Consider the following 21,793-nt stretch of genomic DNA (forward strand, 5'->3'; position numbering starts at 1 on the left):
CAGCACGTTCACTGCGCCACCGTGCATGCGCGGTGCGGTGGTGCGCGCCTGCGCATTACATTCTTCAACGTCGCCGTCCCCTCGTTTGGTGCACACAAGCGCAGGAGTCCGCGAAAAGCGCGCGAAATGGTCGCCCTCATCCAGGCTGAGGCCCTGGAGTTGCTCAATTGCTTGGACCCGTTCCGCCTCGTGGGGACCTTGCCGCACCATTTCAGCCGCTTGGATGTGGGAATACCGACTCGTGGCGTTTTCATGTAGGACAAAATTCTCAATGGTGGTCGCTAGGGTGAGCTGCTTTACTTTGAGGAGCTGCTGTCGTAGGGGGTCCGACTGAACACCAAAAATGATCTGGTCGCGTATCAAGGAGTCGGAGGTGGGCCTGTAGCTGCAAGACTGCGCAAGGATGCGGAGGTGAGTGAGAAAGGATTGGAAAGGTTCATCCTTACCCTGCAAACACTGTTGGAACACGTAGCGCTCAAAACTTTCATTCACCTTTACACTGCAGTGAGTGTCAAACTTGAGGAGGACCGTTTTGAACTTTGTTTTATCTTCATCATCCGCAAAGGTGAGAGAATTGAAAATGTGGATGGCATGGTCCCCGGCCGTGGATAGGAGGAGAGCGATCTTCCTGGTATCCGATGCGTCCTCCCTGTCTGTGACCTCAAGGAAAAGCTGGAAGCGCTATTTGAATATCTTCCAGTTGGCCCCTAGGTCGCCGGCGATGCGGAGCGGCGGCGGCGGGCAGATGTTGTCCATGTTGCAGGATGACGGAATGCTGGCGGAAGGCAGACCACTGGCAGGTAGGTCTAAGAAGTGCTAATATCCCTCAACTCCTGGTATCATGTTGTGTTGGCGCTCTGGATCCGTGGAACACATACAGGTCACCAACACTTGAAATAGTGCAACACTATTTTATTGAGTCATTAACTGTTTAACATACTCTCACTGTGGGCTAACATGATACTAGCTTTAACTAAAGACCTTTGCCTTGCCCTAACCAGTCGATGCACTCAGCACATGGTGAATGTCTGTGCTGCAGGCTGTGAGCTCTGTCCTACTAGCAAACTGCAGCTCGAATGAGCGGGAACTCTGATGCCCCCTGTCTTTATAGTGCGTGTGCTCTAACTGGCGATTGGCTGCGGTGTTGTGTGTGTTGATTGGTCCCACTGTGTGTCCATCAGTGTGTGTGTATGCACCATGATATACTGGTGTATATTATGACATCCCCCCTTCTATAAAAGAATGTACATGTGTGGCAATAAATAGTGCATGGTGAGAATGTCCCTAACTACGTGTGTGCGAAAGACATTTTTACAGGACTATGTACATGAGAACTAAGCTATTTACATGGGAAGGTGCCTGGTGCAGAAAAACAGTATGCAACAATAATAACGAGATGAACACTATGTACAAACCATGTAAACGATCAAACGGAAGAACAGAACAATTCAGAAAGTCTATAAGTCCACAAAGTTCACAAATTAAGTCTCTGAGGTGGGCGACGAATTCTGGTTGACCGTCAGGGTGGCACAACACTCATCATCTGGATCGATGCTGTATAGCAACAGCGGCTGGTGTCTTTGCTTCGGGGACACCCTGTTTTTTGTCACGATACCGACTCGAAAAGGCGCCTTCGGGTCCTCGGTGTCACTGCTGTGTGGGAGGTCCGCATCGGACTCGGTGACCGTGGGTTGAATTGCCCGGACATTCCTGCGAGGCTGGCTGAAGCGATATGAATTGGCAGGCTGAGCTGCTCGGCATAAGGCAGCATAGTGGCCAAGTCTGCCACGTCTTAGGCATTGTCGAGATTTGGCAAGACAGTGTTTCTCTGTGTTTTTAATGTGTCTCTAGACTTGTGTTGGGCGCTCTGGATCCGTGGAACACATACAGGTCACCAACACTTGAAATAGTGCAACACTATTTTATTGAGTCATTAACTGTTTAACATACTCTCACTGTGGGTTAACACGATACTAGCTTTAACTAAAGACCTTTGCCTTGTCCTAACCAGTCGATGCACTCAGCACATGGTGAATGTCTGTGCTGCAGGCTGTGAGCTCTGTCCTACTAGCAAGCTGCAGCTCGAATGAGCGGGAACTCTGATGCCCCCTGTCTTTATAGTGCGTGTACTCTAATTGGTGATTGGCTGCGGTGTTGTGTGTGTTGATTGGTCTTGCTGTGTGTCCATCAGTGTGTGTGTCTGCACCATGATATACTGGTGTATATTTTGACAAGACTGACATTCATCAGAAAGGTCACTGACCTGAAACACTGAGTCTGTTTCTCTCTCCACAGTTGTTACCTCACTCGCTAAGCGTTTTCCAGCATTTGTTTTCTGCCTTTCTTTCAGATTTCCAGCATCTGCAGTATCTTGTTTTCGTCTGAGTGGATGAAGCTTTTCCTGTGAAGTCTCAGTCAGCTCTGATGGTGGAATGCCATGCGATGAACCTTGACCTTGATGTTGGGTGGGGTGCGGGGGGTGGTTGGTGGATACTGAGATCTCTGCCAGGTTTGACCTTCACCGCCCCCCCCCCCCCCCCCCCCCCCCCCCCCCAGATCCCTGTTCCCATGTCACACGATGCTCCTAACCTGAGCGACTATCCTCTCCTTATGCAGATCACAGCGCTGGAGAAGATGATGGCAAATGGGGATACCGGAGGAAGCAAAAATGCCTGCTTTGCACTGAGTTGTCTGGCAACAGACAAAGATGGCCACGCTCATATTTTGATGAACCCCGTCTTCCCAGAAATATTAAACACCTTGTGTGTGTTACTGGAATCCAAAGAGCAGGAGTCAGCTTGGTTTGCCGCTATGTGAGTAACGGAAAGGAACTGTTCAACATGTGAGCTGTTTACTGATTGGAAATCATGTTCAGTGACAACTCAATTATATATTTTGTTTCATTGCTTATCAATTCTTGTTGCTTTAAGATATGTGCTGCTGTTGTTAATAAATGAGTGAAGGGTATTAATGTTGGTTTGATATTGAAGAACCTGCGAGTTCCAATGCAATTGGACATAATTGCATTCAGTAAAATCAATGTAGGATGTTGAATAAATGCATGACCAGCCATTATATTTTGAAGGATTTTCTATTCTATTTGATAACATCAAATTATAGAATCACGACAGTGCAGAAAGAGGCCATTTGGCCCATCGAGTCGATACAGACCTTCTGAAAGAGCACCTAGGCCCACTCCCCTGCCCTATCCCTGTAACCCCACAACCTCACCAAACCTTTGGACACTAAGGGACAATTTAGAATGGCCAATCCACCTAACCACATCTTTGAACTGACGATATGAGTAGTTGCAGATCCTGTGATATTTTGGTATACCGGGTGGCATTTTATACTGGGTGCCCCTCCATGGCATGTTCCGCAACGGGCAGCTTGCCAGTGGCTAGTGGCAGGATCTTCCTGTTCTGCCATGGTCAATGGAGTTTCCCATTTAATGCTCCGCTCGCTACCATGAAACCAGCGGAGGGATGCCATGTCAGTGGGACTATTAGACCCTGCCAGCGTGAAAGGCCAGAAAATCCCACCCAATGTCACGGTTTGAGCTGATTGCGGATCTAGCAACACTTAGGAAACTCGATACCGTCTAAGACCAAGCAGCCCATTTGATTGGCACCCCAGAACCCAAACATTCACTCCCCCACTAACGCACATTGGCAGCCTTGTGCACATCTACAAGATAATAATAATCACTTATTGTCACAAGCTGGCTTCAATGAAGTTACTGTGAAAAGCCCCTAGTCGCCACATTCCGGCGCCTGTTCGGGGAGGCCGGTACGGGAATTGAACCCACGCTGTTGGCCTTGTTCTGCATTACAAGCCAGCTGTTTGGCCCACTGTGCTAAACCAGCCCCTGATGCGCAGCAGCAACTCACCAAGGCTCCTTTGACAACACCTTCCAAACCCATGACCTCTACCACCTAGAGGGACAAGGACATCAAATACATAGGAACACCACAAACTGCAAATTTCCCTTCAATCCACCCTCTTGACTTGGAAATGTATTGGCCGTTCCTTCATTGTCGCTGTGTCAAAATCCTGGAACTGCCTCCCTCACAGCGTTGTCGGTGCATCTACATTACATGGACTGCAGCGGCTCAAGAAGGCGGCTCACCATCACCTTCTTGAAGACAATTCGGGATGGGTAGTATATGTTGGCCTTTATGATGATGCCCACATGCTATGAATGAATATAAAAAACTATTAACCAGTCAAGTGCGTTTGGAAGTGGAACTTTATAATGTGTCCCTCCACTGTTAGCATTCAATAACCTACAAGGAAACAGTAGCAATATTTCGGCATTGACCACAATGGCAGAGGGAAGGAAGGTTGTTCCAGCCCCACTCCCAGTCATATCGGCAGCTAAAAATGGCTGCTTGAACTAATTTTGGGGTTATCTTATCTCCTACCAATCCCTTTCAGAAGATGAAGGCAGTACAGGGCCACATGATGTGGCTAACAAACTTCTAGGGCGGAAATGTCCACACCCCTCCACGACATGTTCAGCGGAATCGGCTTGCCGTTGGCCTCCCGCCGCTGTCGGTGGAGTTTCCCATTGTTTGCACCCTCCCGCCGCTGGGCAACCCGTGGCAGGGGATTGCCATCGCAAGGACCGGAAAATGCCGCCTGCGGGAACAGCCGGAAAATCCCGCCTCTACTGTATGGAGAAAGTAATGGTGACATGTAAAGCAAGCAAATTTTCTACAAGGGCTCAGTGGCACTTGATTGTTTTGTGAGGAATGCCATTTTAATGCTATTTTGTACTTTGCAGGACATTGAAAGTGCTAGGCAGTCACCCAAAAGGAGTTGTGAAACTGAGAGAGCACCCAAAAGTATCAACGCTCTTAAAGGTAAGCAATGGCTCAAGAATAGTCTGACAACACAGAGGCACATAATATGCTAGAGCTGAAATATGGCCATGGAATGGGCAAGAGAAATTCAACTTCTCGTGACCCTGTCAAGTACCAGAAGACAGTGATTTTGGAATTCTGATGCACATCATTTGGGAAGAATATCCACTGATTACTCAGTGAGTTCATCCAGTGTTAGCTGAGCTGCAAAGACATGTAAGGTTCAGGGCTCAATCCCATTGTGTCCTGGGTGAGTCGATCACAGTTCAAGTAGTGTTCAAAGAGTGGTGGCTGGCCCCATTGTAAATTAACTGTGATTCTCACCCCTGACCTCCTGCCTGCGCGATGGTCAAAGAATTTGCTGATCCCACTCGCACGTGACTGCCGGTTAGGTTAGCTGCCAGGAAGGGTCCAGTTCCTATGGAACCCAACTCTCGTCACAAGTCAATTTGGTAAGGGAGAAAAGTAGCAAGGAACAAAATTGAAGAAGATCATATTACAACAAGAATAATCGTTATTGTCACAAGTAGGCTTACATTAACACTGCAACAAAGTTACTGTGAAAAGCTCCTAGTCGCCACATTCCGACGCCATTTCGGGTACACAGAGGGTGAATTCAGAATGTCCAAATTACCTAACAGCCTGTCTTTCGGGACTTCTGGGAGGAAACCGGAGCACCCGGAGGAAACCCACGCAGCCACGTGGAGAACGTGCAGACTCCAGACTCCAGACAGACAGTGACCCAAGCCGGGAATTGAACCGGGGACCCTGGAGCTGTGAAGCAACAGTGCTAACCACTGTGCTACCTAGTTATTGCAGGGCTGCAATGAGGAGTATGAGGAATATATATGCACCTGTTTTTATCTTGTGACCCTAATTACGGCATTCACACTGATCTTGCTCTTAAAGGATGATTCTCTACTTCTGTAGATTACTGAAAATGGAAACTGTTATCAGAGACTGCATCTTTATCCATTTATGACCGAAACAGGGAAACTCCCTCCCAAACACTTTGTTTTCCTTCTTTATTATACTTCTTGAAATCTACTTCTTTGTCCATGACTTTAGTCACCTGTCTCCTCCTTTGGCTCAGTGTAGGATTTTGTATAATTGTGCAATGTCTCGTGGCATTTTGTGACACTGAAGATGCTTTATAAATGCGGGCTGTGGTTGTTGCTTTTGTGATCAATTTGTGCTCCGTCAGATTTCCTGTCTATATTTGTGCCACTGTCACTGTCCCTTTAAGACTAGCTTTACGAATTCCAATCAAGTGGCCTTCTGAATCGAAGATTACTCATTTCACACACACACACACACACACACACACACTACAAACCTCCCTTAGAGGCTTCCTCGTCTTTCATCTGCCTATTGATGGTAAGTGTTAAACTGCTGGAAATAATTTCAAGAGTCTTTAAAAAAAAAAGGTGCAAAGCATTTAGATTCCATTTTACCTTCTGTCAGGCATTGAGATTTTCCTCAAACACTTGCTTCAAAAGTATATTTTGACTTTGTAGTTAACATTCAACTAGCTGAAGTGGGAGGCACATTTTTCTCTTTTCTTTCCGACTGGGCTGTTGATGAAATTTAAATTGTGACTGACTTTTGGCAAGATCTTCAGTTCCCTGGAGATGCCCAATTCCGGGATTCCTGCCCCTTTCCCAGGTGTCGTCAATTTTCGCTAGGCGCAGGATAAGGATGGGGGTGGCCAGCCAGCACTCTGCACTTCTGACCTGCTGGCTCCATTGCGGTGGTATTGCGGTAGGAGACATTGTTATATTACCATGATTGGTAATTTGTTGTATTCTTTGTCCTTTCTTCCAGAATGACCCGATGTGGTGTTGACAAAGAATATACCAAAAGATTGAAACAAAACTAATTTATTATTACACTACTAATTGCATGAAGTTTGAACACTCTACTGAGCTACAGATAATAATTAAATGATATTGAATCTGTCTTGCTGTACTCAATATTATATCTAGTCACTTACTACACTATGGTCTAACCTTCTGCTATCTCTATCTACTCTAAGCTTCTTCTTGTGCTTTCACCATGCTTTCTCCTTATGCTATTCCCAGAATTCCCTGAGAGTCTGTCTTCAATGCAGAGAAGTAGTTACGCCCTCTAGTGTTTGATTTACACAGAGATGTAATTATTAACCCTTCACTAACCTGACTATATACATATCATTACAGCCATCTCCTACCCCCAATTTTCTTGGAGTCCGGCCAGCTTCTCGAGGTGAGGTGGTTCATGGCCTTTCTGATTTGTCATGAACCATCGTCTGAATTCAGGAACCTTTTGAAAAGTATGCTTAAACAGGCTTATCCATGCCCTCCATTTCCCTATGCCCTTTGGCACCACCCCCTGGCCTAGTGCGCAGTCAATTCCAGCCCCACTTGACCCGGAATTGCAACGCAAGTAAAATTAGATGTTGTTTTAAAATACCTGAGGACCTTGACTGAGCCTAATAAACTGCAGTCACCGGGTTTGTGAATTTAACACAAATAACCTTTTATTATTTAACAGTGATATCATTTAAAATGACCTACTCTATATATACACAAGCACACACAGTCACACACACAGACACGCACACACAGTCTCACACACACAGTCACACACACAGTCACACACACAGTCACACACACACAGTCTCACACACACAGTCACACACACACAGTCTCACACACACAGTCACACACACACAGTCACACACACACAGTCTCACACACACAGTCTCACACACACAGTCACACACACACAGTCTCACACACACAGTCTCACACACACAGTCACACACACAGTCACACACACAGACACACACAACATAATGGGAAAGAATAGTGAAGTGAGAAGAAAATAATGATAAAACAAAAGGATAAAAAGATGAAGCAATAGGACTGTTTCCAGTTAAAGTCTTTCAGGGGTTCAAGCTTTTATTTTGATATTACTTCCGATAGGCTTGAAATAGTTTTCTTTGGCAAGGTTGTCTACTTTCTCTGTCGATTCAAAATCATTTCAAATGTATGGTAAAGATGTGCCAGGCACTCAGCCGGTTTTAGAACAATAAAGCAGTTCTTTCTTTCAGCAGCAAGAAAGAGAGAGATAGAGAGAGAGTTCCTTCTCCTTTCATGCTATAATCACTTCTGCCCAGTTCTCTCACAAACATTTCACAGGGACCTTCGCTGAGTGTTGTCAGCTAGAACACTGTCCCTGGCCAACCTACAGATTGCCAGCCAGCCAAACGAATCGACTTCCTCCAAAGCTGGTTCTTGAGATCCACCCGGCGCCAACGACTGTTTCCTCCCCTCCAAAATACAAATCCTGGAACACACTGTCCTGACTAGCAGGCTGCCTAGTCTTAAGTCCACTGCTTAAAGGCACATTCTGATTATGGGTCCACGGACCAAAAATAATAAAAATAAAAGAAATGGGAACAAATGGAAATCAAAAGGAAGAACACCTTCCATTGCCCCCCTGCATTTCTCCATGCCAATTCACACAGTATGCACTGTGGAACCAATAAGCCATATTATAACAATAGCCTTTAAAGTCTTAAAATGCACTTATTCAAAAATATGCTTTGGATCAAACTGCTGCTGATACAAGCTGACAAAGTGGTTAATCAACCAGAGTCATTATAGTATCAATAACAGAAGCTTTACCTCACTTCATACCTTTTTAATCTTGTCTGAAAATGTCAGCATTGAAAGGAACAGTTTAAAGAGGAAATAACTTTTTGTAACCTCATCAAGCAAACACTCCACTTCTGTGAAAACAGCCCCTGCTGAGCTAATCCTTTGAGGCTTGAGCTCAGCCAAACATTCATAATGAGGCCGTAGGTGAAGTGTATTGACAGAAACAAAGAACCGAATAGTTGTTTCACCAGATGGCCTCATTGTGAATGCATGATTGAACTCCACAATGTTAAAGTTGCTTCTCTCATTATCTAACCCAGACATGAGTTTGAGTGAGAACATTGATGCTTAGACATCTGCTGTCCAGGGTGTGAAACTACTTAGAATAGAATAGATGGGGAGGTGGTGGCATTGTGGTATTGTCACTGGGCTAGTAAACCAGGAACCTGGGTGTGAATCCCACCACCAGGGCAGATGATGAAATTTGAATTCAATTGATTCACTAATGTCCTTTAGGGAAGGATATCTGCCGTACTTAGCTGGTCTGACCTACATGTGACTCCAGACCCACAGCAATGTGGATGAGTCTTAACTGTCCCCTCAAGGGCAATTAGGGATGGGCCAGCGATGACCACATTCCATGAATGAATAAAAAAAAGAATAGAACTACTACAGTGCAGAAGGAGGCCATTCGGCCCATCGAGTCTGCACCGAACCTCTGAAAGGGTACCTTACCTAAGGTCAGGCCCACACCGTATCCGCTTAACCCAGTTACCCGAACCTAACCTTCAACCTTTGGAGACTAAGGGGCAATTTAACACGGCCAATCCAGCTAACCTGCACATCTTTGGACTGTGGGAAGGAACTGGAACACCCAGAGAAAACCCACGCAGGTACGAGGAGAACGTGCAAACTCCACACAGCCAGTCACCCGAGGCGGGAATTGAACCTGGGTCCCTGGAGCGGTGAAGCAGTAGTGGTAACGACTATAGCACCATGCCGCCCAATGGCATTCAATGGGTTCAATGGCGAAATGTCCCTTATTTTATTCATAAGAGTCGATCCTCCTGAGGAGAAGACTGTGTGGCGGAGGTGGGATTGCTGGCATTTAGTTGTTGCACTCTGCCAGCCTGCTCCTTCTGCCTCTGCAGATACTTTTTCTTTAGACTAGCCAGAAGGGCCTGTGAATACTTCTGAGTGAGACAGGCCCGGCTCCAAAATGTTGATGCACAGAGTCAGTGACGCACCCATCTGATACCAGCTGACCGCCACCCGAAACTCTTTCAGCAAGGATAACATATTAAGGGATGTGTAGGGGTAGGGAAGAAGAGGAAGGATTTGATGGAACATCTTAACACAAGGCTGCTCTTAATGATTTCTGAGATACCCGATAGAGTGACCATCGAGTGACCAGAGCCTAAGTCTCCAACACAATAGATATGTGACTCTAGAAAAAGCAGAAAGGTGTCGATTTAAATGAAAATGGAATCACACAGGCTGGTAAGAGTGCGCTGACATCATCATGTCAGCAATATATTGGCCAGATTGCTATTTCTATTACTGTGTGAACTGGATAGATTGACTGTAAATTTGCTATCGGACGAGGTTCAGAGATACGAGTACAAATCGTGTTGTCGTGGTGAAAAGCAACCAAATGTGTTGCCAGTGAGTTACACTGGGGAGTGATCACATGGGCAGAATTTTCCCAGAGAGTTGGAGTTCCAAGAGTAGCTGCAAACGCATGTCGGCAAAACTCACAGCTGGCCGGCTGGTCTTCCCCTTCGGTTTGATGGGCAGCAGCTCATTAATCAGCTGCCACCATGGGTGGCGTGTTATGCAGGTCAGCCGCCCAACCCTGGCACAATCAGAGGGTCGGCAACTCAGCCATACCAGGGCAATGGTGGGCACTGATGAAGCAAGCGATACCGGGTCGGCTCCAAAAAAAGTTTGCAAAAAAACCAAAACTTTAAAATGATGGTGATAGAGGAGAAAACCCTTCTGATCGAATCATTGGAACCCCAGGGGCTTCCATCCCTGGCTGTGGTCCTCTGTTAAATAAAATGAAATACTTGCCCACCCCTTACTCCACCCCTCCACGCCCCCGGGTTTCTACTGAGAGATCACCTGCATTCAGCTGCCGGCCTCTCCATTGACAAAATCGACAAAACGTCGACAGCCGAGTAAAATCACCCTCAATAGAGAATTTGAATATTTGAATGTGCTTCCTGCCTCCCTGTCTGAAACTCGTCCCACCATCGGTAAAATTCTCCGACAGTGGGACTTGGTCTAGGAACCCATCCAGCAGAGCTCCACTCAGTTTTATCACCCCATTGCCCCATTGTGGTCCCACCATGTGAACCGGCAGAATTCTTTCTCGTATTTGGTTTACTCCTGGGGCCCAAACGTCTAACTGTTGGGCCGCGAAGTGGCCAGTAACCATGGCCTTGCCCAGTAGTGATAATAATCCTGGGGACTATGATGCATTCGAGAGTCTTGATTTGAGTTCTACTCTAACTGTTCAGACTGTGGCCTGCTCTCCCACTGCTGGCAAAGACCTGCTGGAGGAAGTGGACTTCACCTTGAGGAAACTGCAGCCTCTTTCCAAACCTCCTTCTCCACTTGTGGATGTTCTAAATATCAATTCAATTCGAATCACTTGGAGCCGGGTTATACTGGACAGCGGACTGGAGGTGACATACAGGTAAGCCGATATTTCATGATTCAGCAAGTTATGACAGCAATAATCTTTCCTCAAATTGTCCCAGAAATTATTGAGAGGTCGGACAATGCATGATAGAAAGAGCAATGATCATAGAATCATAGAATGTACAGTGCAGAAGGAGTCCATTCGGCCAATCGAGTCCGCACCAGCCCCCGGAAAGAGCACTCTACCTAAGCCCACACCTCCACCCCATCCCCTCAACCCAGCAACCCCACCCAACCCTTTTGGACATAAAAGGCAATTTAGCATGGTCAGTCCACCTAATCTGCACATCTTTAGACTGTGGGAGGAAACCGGAGCACCCGGAGGAAACCCATACACACACGAGGAGAACGTGTATATCCATACGGACAGTCAACCGAGGCAGGAATTAAACCCGGGTCCCTAGCACTGTGAGGCAGCGGTGCTAACCATTGTAATCTCCTAAGGTGCTTCACAGATCTGAACAGCTATTGGAGGAATAGTTGAAAAATGTTTTAAGACCGACATAAAGTCAGGAAAGAAAGTTACAAGACAAAGAGGTTGGGTAGGCAATTGCTGGAGGGTTTTCAGTAGCAATGGGCATGTTGTCATGGAGTTTATTTTAGAAATTCATTTCCCCAGACTTCAATGAATCTAATATTGAATGGTCAGCCTTTACCCCTCAATGAAGGTGGATCTATGGTGAGTAATTTCAGCGCAACGTGCTTTCCTGGTTGTGTGTTGCCAATTCTTGTTTTTAAAGTGCATTCTATTATTCCACAGAGACTCTTAGTTGCAGGCATCTTCACTCCTGGGAACATCTAATGATTGGTATTAATATAAGTATGATCGGTTTGCATTTAATTGGGAGTCACTGCACCTTGCTGAGCTTTTGACATGATCCCAGCTCCAGACTCCGTTCCCTAGCTACTGACTCCATCCCACTGCCTGGCAACAGTCTGAGTTTTAGCCAGTCTGTTCAGAGCCTTGGTGTCACATTTGACCCTGAGATGAGCTTCTGACCTCATGTTCGTGCCTATCATAAGATCACCTGTTTACAAATCTGGAACCTCATCCCATCTTAGCTCATCTACTGTTGAAGCCACCACCATGCCTCCGTTACCTCTAGACTCAATCCTTCCAAAGCTTTGCGCAGGTCAAAGAGACACAGCCTGAGTGAGACACATCCAGAGTGGGAATTTGGAACTTGGTAATTTGGTGCAGTGAGGTAATCAGGAAAGGTAAGTGGTAAATCTAATTCTGCTGTTTTTCAGTCAAAAGTGCGGTGTGTAGATTAGTGTCTGATTGGCTGAAGCTGCCCCCACCCTAATTGCTGAGAGCAGTTATCTGTCAGTCACCTGAGGCATATTTGGGGGCACAAAGGTGCACATTGTATTCTTCTCTTTGAAATTAAAGTAATGTGAGTCACCCTGGTCAGCTGAAGTCTGTATAAAAGACCGACAGAAAGCGCACTCAGTAAGCTTTGCGCAGGTCAAAGAGACACAGCCTGAGTGAGACACATCCAGAGTGGGAATCTGGAACTTGGTAATTTGGTGCAGTGAGGTAATTCGGTACAGAGTGGGTGAAGGTGCTTTTTCCCTACTGTTTTGTTCTCTCCTTCTTCTGGCCTGTAACTTCTAATCAGCAGGGAGTGAGCCAGAGAGCATTGGAGACCCTCGGAAGGTAAGTAAGTGATTTTTACTCATTTTTACTTTTATTACCTTTTCAAATTATGTGTGTGTGGGGGTGGGGGGGGGGGGGGGGGGGGGGACTGAAGTGACGTCACAGAAAAACTGTGACCTGATTGGCTGGTTGGGAATCTACACTAAATTTTAAAAATTAAGCATTGGTAACTAATTAAACATAATTACTTAATTATAATTTAGAGGTGTATCTAAGCCAGAGATCGGAGAGTACTGTATTTAGCTTTCACATTTACAGTAGAAATCTAGTGCTAGGAAACATACAGTTAACAGTAACTTTTTTAAACAACTTTTAAATTTAATTTACTAATTAATTGACGCAATGTCAATTAGAGGGGTGCAGTGCTCTGACTGTGAGATGTGGCAGGTCCGGGAGGCTTCCATAGTCCCGGATGGCTTCATCTGCAGAAAGTGCTCCCAACTGGAGCTCCTCACATGGTTCGGTTGGAGCAGCAGTTGGATGCACTTAGGAGCATGTAGGTGGTGGAAAGCGTCATAGATAGATTGGGTGGTCACACCCAAGGTGCAGGCAGAGAAATGGGTGACCACCAGAAAGGGCAGGCAGTCAGTGCAGGAATCCCTTGTGGTTGTCCCCCTCTTGAACAGATATACCCCTCTGGATACTGTCGGGGGGGATAGCCTATCAGGGGAAAACAGCAGCAGCCAGAGCAGTGGCACCACGGCTGCCTCTGATGTTCAGAAGGGAGGGTCAAAGCGCAGAAGAGCAATAGTCATAGGGGACTCTATAGTCAGGGGCACAGATAGGTGCTTCTGTGGACGTGAAAGAGACTCCAGGATGGTATGTTGCCTCCCTGGTGCCAGGGTCCAGGATGTCTCCGAACGGGTAGAGGGCATACTGAAGGGGGAGGGCAAACAGGCAGAGGTCGTTGTACGTATTGGTACTAACGACATAGGCAGTAAGGGGCATGAGGTCCTGCAGCAGGGGTTCAGGGAGCTAGGAAGAAAGTTAAAAGACAGGACCTCTAGGGTTGTAATCTCGGGATTACTCCCTGTGCCACGTGCCAGTGAGACTAGAAATAGGAAGATAGAGCAGCTAAACACGTGGCTAAACAGCTGGTGTAGGAGGGAGGGTTTCCGTTATCTGGACCACTGGGATCTCTTCCGGGGCAGGTGTGACCTATATAGGAAGGACGGGTTGCATCTAAACTGGAGAGGCATAAATATCCTGGCCGCGAGGTTTGCTAATGTCAAACGGGAGGGTTTGAACTAGTATGGCAGGGGGGTGGGCACGGGAGCAATAGGTCAGAAGGTGAGAGCATTGAGGGAGAACTAGGGAATAGGGCCAGTATGGCTCTGAGGCAGAGCAGACAGGGAGAAGTTGCTGAACACAGCGGGTCTGGTGGCCTGAAGTGCATATGTTTTAATGCAAGAAGTATTACGGGTAAGGCAGATGAACTTAGAGCTTGGATTAGTACTTGGAACTATGATGTTGTTGACATTACAGAGACCTGGTTGAGGGAAGGGCAGGATTGGCGGGATAGAGGGGGATGTAAAACGGGTGGCGGAGTTGTGCTACTGGTTAGGGAGAATATAACAGCTGTACTACGGGAGGACACCTCAGAGGGCAGTGAGGCTATATGGGTAGAAATCAGGACTAAGAAGGGTGCAGTCACAATGTTGGGGGTTTACTACAGGCCTCCCAACAGCCAGCGGGAAATAGAGGAGCAGATAGGTAGACAGATTTTGGAAAAGAGTAAAAACAACAGGGTTGTTGTGATGGGAAACTTCAATTTCCCCAATATTGACTGGGACTCACTTAGTGCCAGGAGCTGAGACGAGGCAGAGTTTGTAAGGAGCATCCAGGAGGGCTTCTTAAGACAATATGTAGACAGTCCAACTAGGGAAGGGGCTGTACTGGACCTGGTATTGGGGAATGAGCCCGGCCCGGGAACAGTGACCACAATTCAGTAAGTTTTAAAGTGCTGGTGGACAAGGATAAGAGTGGTCCTAGGGTGAATGTGCTAAATTGGGGGAAGGCTAATTATAACAATATTAGGCGGGAGCTGAAGAACCTAGATTGGGGGCAGATGTTCGAGGGTAAATCGACATCTGACATGTGGGAGGCTTTCAAGTGTCAGTTGAAAGGAATTCACCGGCATGTTCCTGTGAGGAAGAAGGTTAAATACGGCAATTTTCGGGTACCTTGGATAACGAGAGATATTGTAGTCCTCGTCAAAAAGAAAAAGGAGGCATTTGTCAGGGCTAAAAGGCTGGGAACAGACGAAGCCTGTGTCTACGTGGGTCTCACCCCCCCACAACCCAAAAAGACATGCAGAGTAGGTGAATTGGCCTCGCAACGTTGCCCCTTAATTGGAAAAAAAAGAACTGGGTACTCTAAAGTCTTGAAGATGACCTGATCTTCTACTCTGCCACGTTACCGACACTGTGTCGTCTTGTGTACATTTCTATTATTCAGCCTGAGCAATTCTGAGTTGTTCGCAATTCTTCCAATGCTGTGCTGCGTTATCAGCAAAGGTTTTGTGGAAAGTTCCTTCTTTTATAAAAAGAAGCAATCTTCTGGCTGACTTGTGAATGGCTGACTTGTCAATAGCTGTAAAAGTCCTCAACCATTCTTACTGCTCGCCCACTGCTGTGATAGGCACGGAAAATGCTCTTTTTCTTTCAGGTTTCCAGCAGCTGCAGCATTTTGCTTTCACTTCTATCTGATGTTGCCCTCGCTTCTTTTGTGTAGTCCCTTCCAAAGTGAACTCCTTGAATTGAAAAAGCCATTTGGAGGGGGGCAAGGGACAGACAGGTGGAGAACATGGGTGCAAGAGTTCAGAACAATCACAGTAAGAGTGATCATCTTGATCTATTGCTTCAGGGATGCTGAGGCCACTCATCACAATCTTACAGCTTACTGCCTCAGCTCAGATGAAGGCAATAGGCATGGAACACCCCCTCCTCCCTCAAAGATACTCTAGCACCATAGTGTAAACCTGTGGATACTTTTGATAGAGGAAGGGAGGGAATACGAGGCATGCATTCTGATTCAATCTTTGAAGATAAATATGAAGTAGAAGTTACTCTGAATCTAGTTGTCCTTTGTTCTGTTTTGCTGTGCTTTCAGCTTGTTCGATGGTGACAAACGACTGTACAAGGGCCCGGACTGCAGCTATGTTTTAACAAATGTCAAGCTGTGCAAAGAATATGCTTTCAGGCTCCATGTTTCCACCGAGGGAGATGACGGGCTCTACAGCGATGTTACCACGGTGACTGTGGAAGAGTCGGTGCCGAGCTGCCCGCTCGATTTTCGAGTGATCGGCTGCACTCCCACTCAGCTGAAGCTAGCATGGGCCCCACCAGCAGAACCCAACGGTGTGATTAAATGTTACATCGTGCACAGAGGTGACACAGTGATCGAATCTACGACAGATCGCAGCTGCATCGTCAGTGGCCTCACGCCTTCCAAATCCTACGGGTTCCACGTGTGTGCCTGCACTAGCAAAGGAAAGGGGGAGAGGTCCTCTCTCGCAGCGATCACAGCTGACCCTGGCGACCATGCTCCAAGTAAACTGACCCTCAACGTTCTTGGGCGCAATGAGATGTTCATCACCTGGGACATGCCGGAAGTGCCCCTGGGACGCCTGTTCAACTTTGAACTCTGCATGAATGGGAAAGTAGTGTACCTGGGGCCAGATCGCTCCTTCACAGCAAGACGCCTGACTGCAAACACAGAATATACATGCGCCGTCAGCGCCATCACGAGCGAAGGGAAATGCGAAAGCAAGCCAGTAATGAAGAAGACAGCCAAGGATGAGTATGAAAATACAACGAGGTATGTCACCATTTATTGCACCAAACCATATTAGCGGCAAGTTAGATAATTATATCGTTTCATACTTTTCAATGGCTCTGCCATTGCCTTTGTAACGGAGAGAAAAACTTTGTAAGAGAAAACTTTCTTTATATATTCTCTCCATCACCAAGCCTACTTCTATATCCACCTTAGCAAATTCATCCATCTCAACACCAGCCTAGCTTACCTGCTGCGGAAACCCACTTCCATGCGTCCTTTAGCTCGAGGCTTGATTATCCCAGGACCCTCCTGGCTGGACTCTCACTTTGGGTAAATTTGAGATCATCCACAACTTCACTGACCGAGCCCGAACTCACACCAACTCCCATCGTCACTGTGTTCGTTCATCTATATCGGCTGCCAGTCCGCTAACTTTAAACTTCTCATTCTCATTTTCAAAGTCCTCTATGGATTTGCCCTGTCAGCCACCCCCCCAGAGCTGAGTGCTCAGTATAAAGGTAGGTACACCTCTGCAGTGCATCAGTTATGTGATACTGCCGAGTGCTCCTTTAACTTTCCCAAATACACATTTGGTGACTGTTCTATTGATCACCCTTCTGCCCTTGGAAGATCTTGATGTCCCACTGGCGTTAATTCTATACTCTCCCATTCTTCCCTGACCTTTCCATCTTCGATCTTTTACACTTCTCCAACCAAACTTCACCTGACTTTAGGAATAGTATTTCCTTTTCCGTCTCTCTGGTTTGGACATTGACCTTAACTTCAGTCCTTAGTTGTTCTATTGTTTCCCTCCTATTGAATTTTCTCAAGCTGTTTCGTCCACACGGAATTATACCTCCCGATCTCCTTCCAAATGTCTTGGTGTTTGAAATTTCGCGTTACTGCTGCTTGGTTCCACATGAATGTTGGGCAATGTGAACAATCCTTTAGTGTATCCCTAAGCCTAGTGGTCTGTTCATCATTTAGTTAGAACTTTATCAGTGGCATTGACAGAGTGGGTAGCTGGGCACTTTTTCCCAGGGTGAAGAGTCAATTACGAGGGGACATGGGTTTAAGGTGCGAGGGGAAAGTTTAGAAGAGATGTGCAAGGGAAACCTTTTACACAGAGGGTGATGAGCTCCTGGAACGCGCTAATAGAGGAGATGGTGGAACCAGATAAGATAGGGACTTTTAAGAGGCATCTTGACGAATAAATGAATAGGATGGGAATAGAGGGATACGGACCTCGGAAGTGCAGAAGATTTTAGTTCAAACAGGTACCTGGCATTTTCATATTACATCTTACTGTAAATTACAGGACAGCGACAGCAAGAACAACCTCAATGTTACTTCAGCAAAGGAACTTGAAGGGTTTCAGTTGCAGGGAGAGACTAGAAAAGCTAATTTTTTCTTTCCTTAGAACAGAGGAGGTGCAGGGGAGATTTTATTAAAATATGAAAATTGTAGATTATTGTCAAACAATTTTTTAAAAATAGAATCCCTACTGTACAGTGCCATTCTGACCCTCCGAAAGAGCACCATACCTAAGTCCACTTCCCGCCCTATCCCCGTAGCCTAACCTGCATATTCCCAGACACTGAGGGGTAATTTAGCATGGCCAATCCACCTAACCTACGCATCCTCAGACTGTGGGAGGAAACCGGAGCAACTGGAGGAAACCCACACAGGCACGGGGAGAACGTGCAAACTCCACACAGGCAATCACCCAGGGGCGGAATCGAACCGGGTCCCTGGTGCTGTGAGGCAGCAGTGCTAACCACTGAGCCACCGTGATTTGTTGCAACTTGAATATTACAGTCTAAAGGAAGCAGATTTAGGAGCATTCAAAAGGGAATTGGAAACACACTTGACGAGGAAGCACTTGCAGGAAAATAGACAAAGAACACGATAGTAGGACTCGCTGAATAACTACCAAGTTACCAAGATTAAATCGTCTATTTGCGTGTTGTACCATTCTGTTATTCTATAAACATAGATCCTGAGGACTATAGTGGAATAAATGGTTTGTCTGAAAATTGAATGTTAAAGTGGTGCAAAATATTAAATTTGTCCTTCTATTCTACTGCTTTTACAGATGTCTTTATTCACCTGCCCGGATGAGCCAGCCGATTGCTTCACCTTCAACCAAAGATATTTCTGAACTGGCTGAACGACTCAGAAGGTCCCGAACCCAACCAGGAATTCATAAAGATCAATCCCCGGGCAAAACACCGAGAGCTCACCAAACCTTAAGCAAAGGGAGTCTAAAGGGAATCCATAAGCAATGCGAGGGTGAAGCCATGTCCAAAACTGTTGCACGACACAAATAACGGCCCAGATTCTAGCATTTTTCGAAGTAATTTTGTGTTGCTGAATTGCTTTCAAAATCCACAACCCTTTATTTCCCAGTTTATCTGTAATCTGATGGTTGAAAATGAAAATTGCTTATTTTCACAAGTAGGCTTCAAATGAAGTTACTGTGAAAGGCCCCTAGTCGCCACATTCCGGCGCCTGTTCGGGGAGGCTGGTGCGGGAATTGAACCGTGCTTGGTGCCTTGGGCTGCTTTAAAAGCCAGCTATTTAGTCCTATGCTAAACCAGCCACTTAGCGGTTGTATTAGCGGAAGGCAAATATCAAATGCAGCTGAATGAAGGGCAGGATTTCTTTGAAGGGTTCTTTGTTGCTTGCTGTGTGCTCCGCTTGTGTATAAGTGCTGCTGAACAGCAGATAGCTCTGTTGTGTAACAGTGAGATCAGCAGTAAAAAATAGACCATGATAGTAGCTTTTCTTTTTAACATGACGATGGCTGCAAGCAACCAGTCTTGGGGCCAACATACAGAGTATTGACGTATGTGGCACATATGATCACGACGTTAAAGTTCTAGTTTTTCAGCGAGGTGGGCCCCGGTTCAGGTGACCTCACTACATGTCTACCTATTTTCCCAGCGAGGTATTAGTGTCTCTGGGAAACCAATGAAGCCCCGTGCGAAAAGACGTGCCCCGATCTCAGGAATTGGTCTTCTTTCTCTAGCCTTTCTAGAGTTGGTTATGACTGACCCGAATCTCAATGGGGAACATAAAACGTGGAAATACTATGCATGGCTGAGTACATAAGGCGAAAAGCCAAACGTAAAATAACTAAACCCTATTATAGCACAACGTTATGACGAAGGCGAGCCATTGCCAGGCAGACAATTTTCTGTTAGCGTATCTTCACAACCACGCTGTTTTCCGCTTTGCGGAACAAAGAACAATGCAGCACAGGAACAGGCCTTTCGGCCCTCCAAGCCTGTACCGGTCATGATACCACCCTTGGCCAAAACCCTCAACACTTCCTAGAGCCGTATCCCTCTACACCCATCCTATCCATGTATTTGTTGAGATTCCTTTTGAACACCGTTAATGTATCTGCTTCCACAACCTCCCCTGGCAGCGCATTCCAGGCACTCACCACTCTCTGTGTAAAGAAACCTCCATCACACATCACCTCTAAACTTTGCCCCATGGATCTTAAACCTACGCCTCCTGGTGACTGAACCCTTCACCCTGGGAAAGATTGCCTGCCCATCCACTTTATCCATGCCTCTCATAGTCTTGTAGGCCTCTATCAGGTCGCCCCGTCAAACTTCGTCGTTCTAACGAAAACCGTCTGAGAGACGGCATGGTGGCACAGTGGTTAGCACTGCTGCCACACAGCTCTAGGGTCCCAAGTTCAATCCTGCCTCAGGTGACTGTCTGTGTGGAGTCTGCACGTTCTCACCGTGTCTGTGTAGGTTTCCTCCGGGTGCTCCGGTTTCCGCCCACAGTCCAAAGATGTACACATTAGGTGGATTGGCCATTCTAAATTGCCCCTTAGTGTCCAAAAAGGTTAGGTGGGGTTACTGGGTTACGGGAAAAGAGTGGAGTTATGGGCCTAAGTAGGATGCTCTTTCCAAGGACTGGTGCAGGTTCAATGGGCCGAATGGCCTCCTTCTGCATTGTAAATTCTATGATTCTATGATTCTTTTCAGCCTCTCTGCATAGCTAATGCCCTCCATACCAGGCAACATCCTGGTAAACCTCCTCTGCACCCTCTCCAAAGCCTCCACATCCTTCTGGTAGTGTGGCGACCAGAATTGCGCGCAATATTCCAAGTGCGGCCTTACCAATGTTCTATACAAATGTAGCATGACTTGCCAGTTTTTATATTCGATGCCCATCGAATGAAGGCAAGCATTCCAGTGGTGGAAGGTTTCCTGAGCTGATTACCAGCCCATTATGAATGTTTGTTCTGTGGCTGCAGGTCCTGGCATTGGACTTGCACCTGGTTGGGAGGTAGGGGTGCTATCACTGTACCACAAGACCTCCTCAGGTAGTCAATGCACTGGCAAGTGTTCAGTCATGTCAAGAACTTTGCACAAATATCAATCTTTTGTGAAATTAACTTGGCTTTTCTGAATCCAGACTGGATAAACTATTCCCAGTCCATTTTGCAATACAATCACTCTGACTTGAGAGAGGGAGGAGGGGCCATCCTGTTGAACCAACACAGAGGTGAGGACCTTTAGAATTTTTAGGAGCCATCCCTTCCAGTCACTGTGATTTCAGCTCATAATTGAATTCCTCTGATGAGGACTTGCTGATAGGCACTAAGAGCAATGAACAATGTAACATTGGCAAGGGTTTTGACAAAGTAATCAATGGCCGCATAGAAATGGTTGTCTATCAACAATAGGCTGGAGCCTATTGTCGGTGCTCATTGTGAATACACCTTTTTCAGCATCATTCTTTCTGTAATTTGATGCAGCCTCTACTTTACATTTTGTGTTGCATTAAACATTTAAATTTTTTTTTAAAATACCCTAAATGTGTCGAGGCATTCTTTACAACTGTGGTTCAGGTGGCCAGAGAAAGGGCTTACAGTGGCTGAAAGAAAACAGTTGTGAATAGAGTTGGTCTTGTGCCACTGGACTTTGGTGTGCCAGTCAGTTGTGCCACTTGATGGTAAGTCACAGGCTAATACTTTATCCTCCAAACAATAGATGTTCCATTTCTGTGGATACTGTGGATTGCAGCAAGCTGCATTCTGGGGGAAAGGGAAGGAAAGCACTGCTGAGCAAACCAAGGAATGGCTGACCTACTGGTAACTGGCCCATGAA

The 21,793-nt window shown here is 46.4% G+C and overlaps 1 protein-coding gene across 1 annotated transcript in view; it reads left to right on the forward strand.

Annotated features, from left to right (window-relative positions):
* LOC140399089 (fibronectin type III domain containing protein 3C1-like) overlaps nt 1–21,494 on the forward strand; it is a 133,157-nt gene extending 111,663 nt beyond the window's left edge. The window contains exons 5-9 of the mRNA XM_072488220.1: nt 2,617–2,813; nt 4,787–4,865; nt 11,032–11,210; nt 15,987–16,694; nt 18,751–21,494. Coding sequence (XP_072344321.1) covers nt 2,617–2,813; nt 4,787–4,865; nt 11,032–11,210; nt 15,987–16,694; nt 18,751–18,985 — 1,398 coding nt within the window. The 3' untranslated portion in view covers nt 18,986–21,494. The remainder of the gene's footprint in view (nt 1–2,616; nt 2,814–4,786; nt 4,866–11,031; nt 11,211–15,986; nt 16,695–18,750) is intronic.
* The last annotated feature ends 299 nt before the right edge of the window (nt 21,495–21,793 follow it).

This window comes from Scyliorhinus torazame, chromosome 22 (assembly GCF_047496885.1).
Source record: "Scyliorhinus torazame isolate Kashiwa2021f chromosome 22, sScyTor2.1, whole genome shotgun sequence".
In the NCBI taxonomy this organism is placed as follows: domain Eukaryota; kingdom Metazoa; phylum Chordata; class Chondrichthyes; order Carcharhiniformes; family Scyliorhinidae; genus Scyliorhinus; species Scyliorhinus torazame.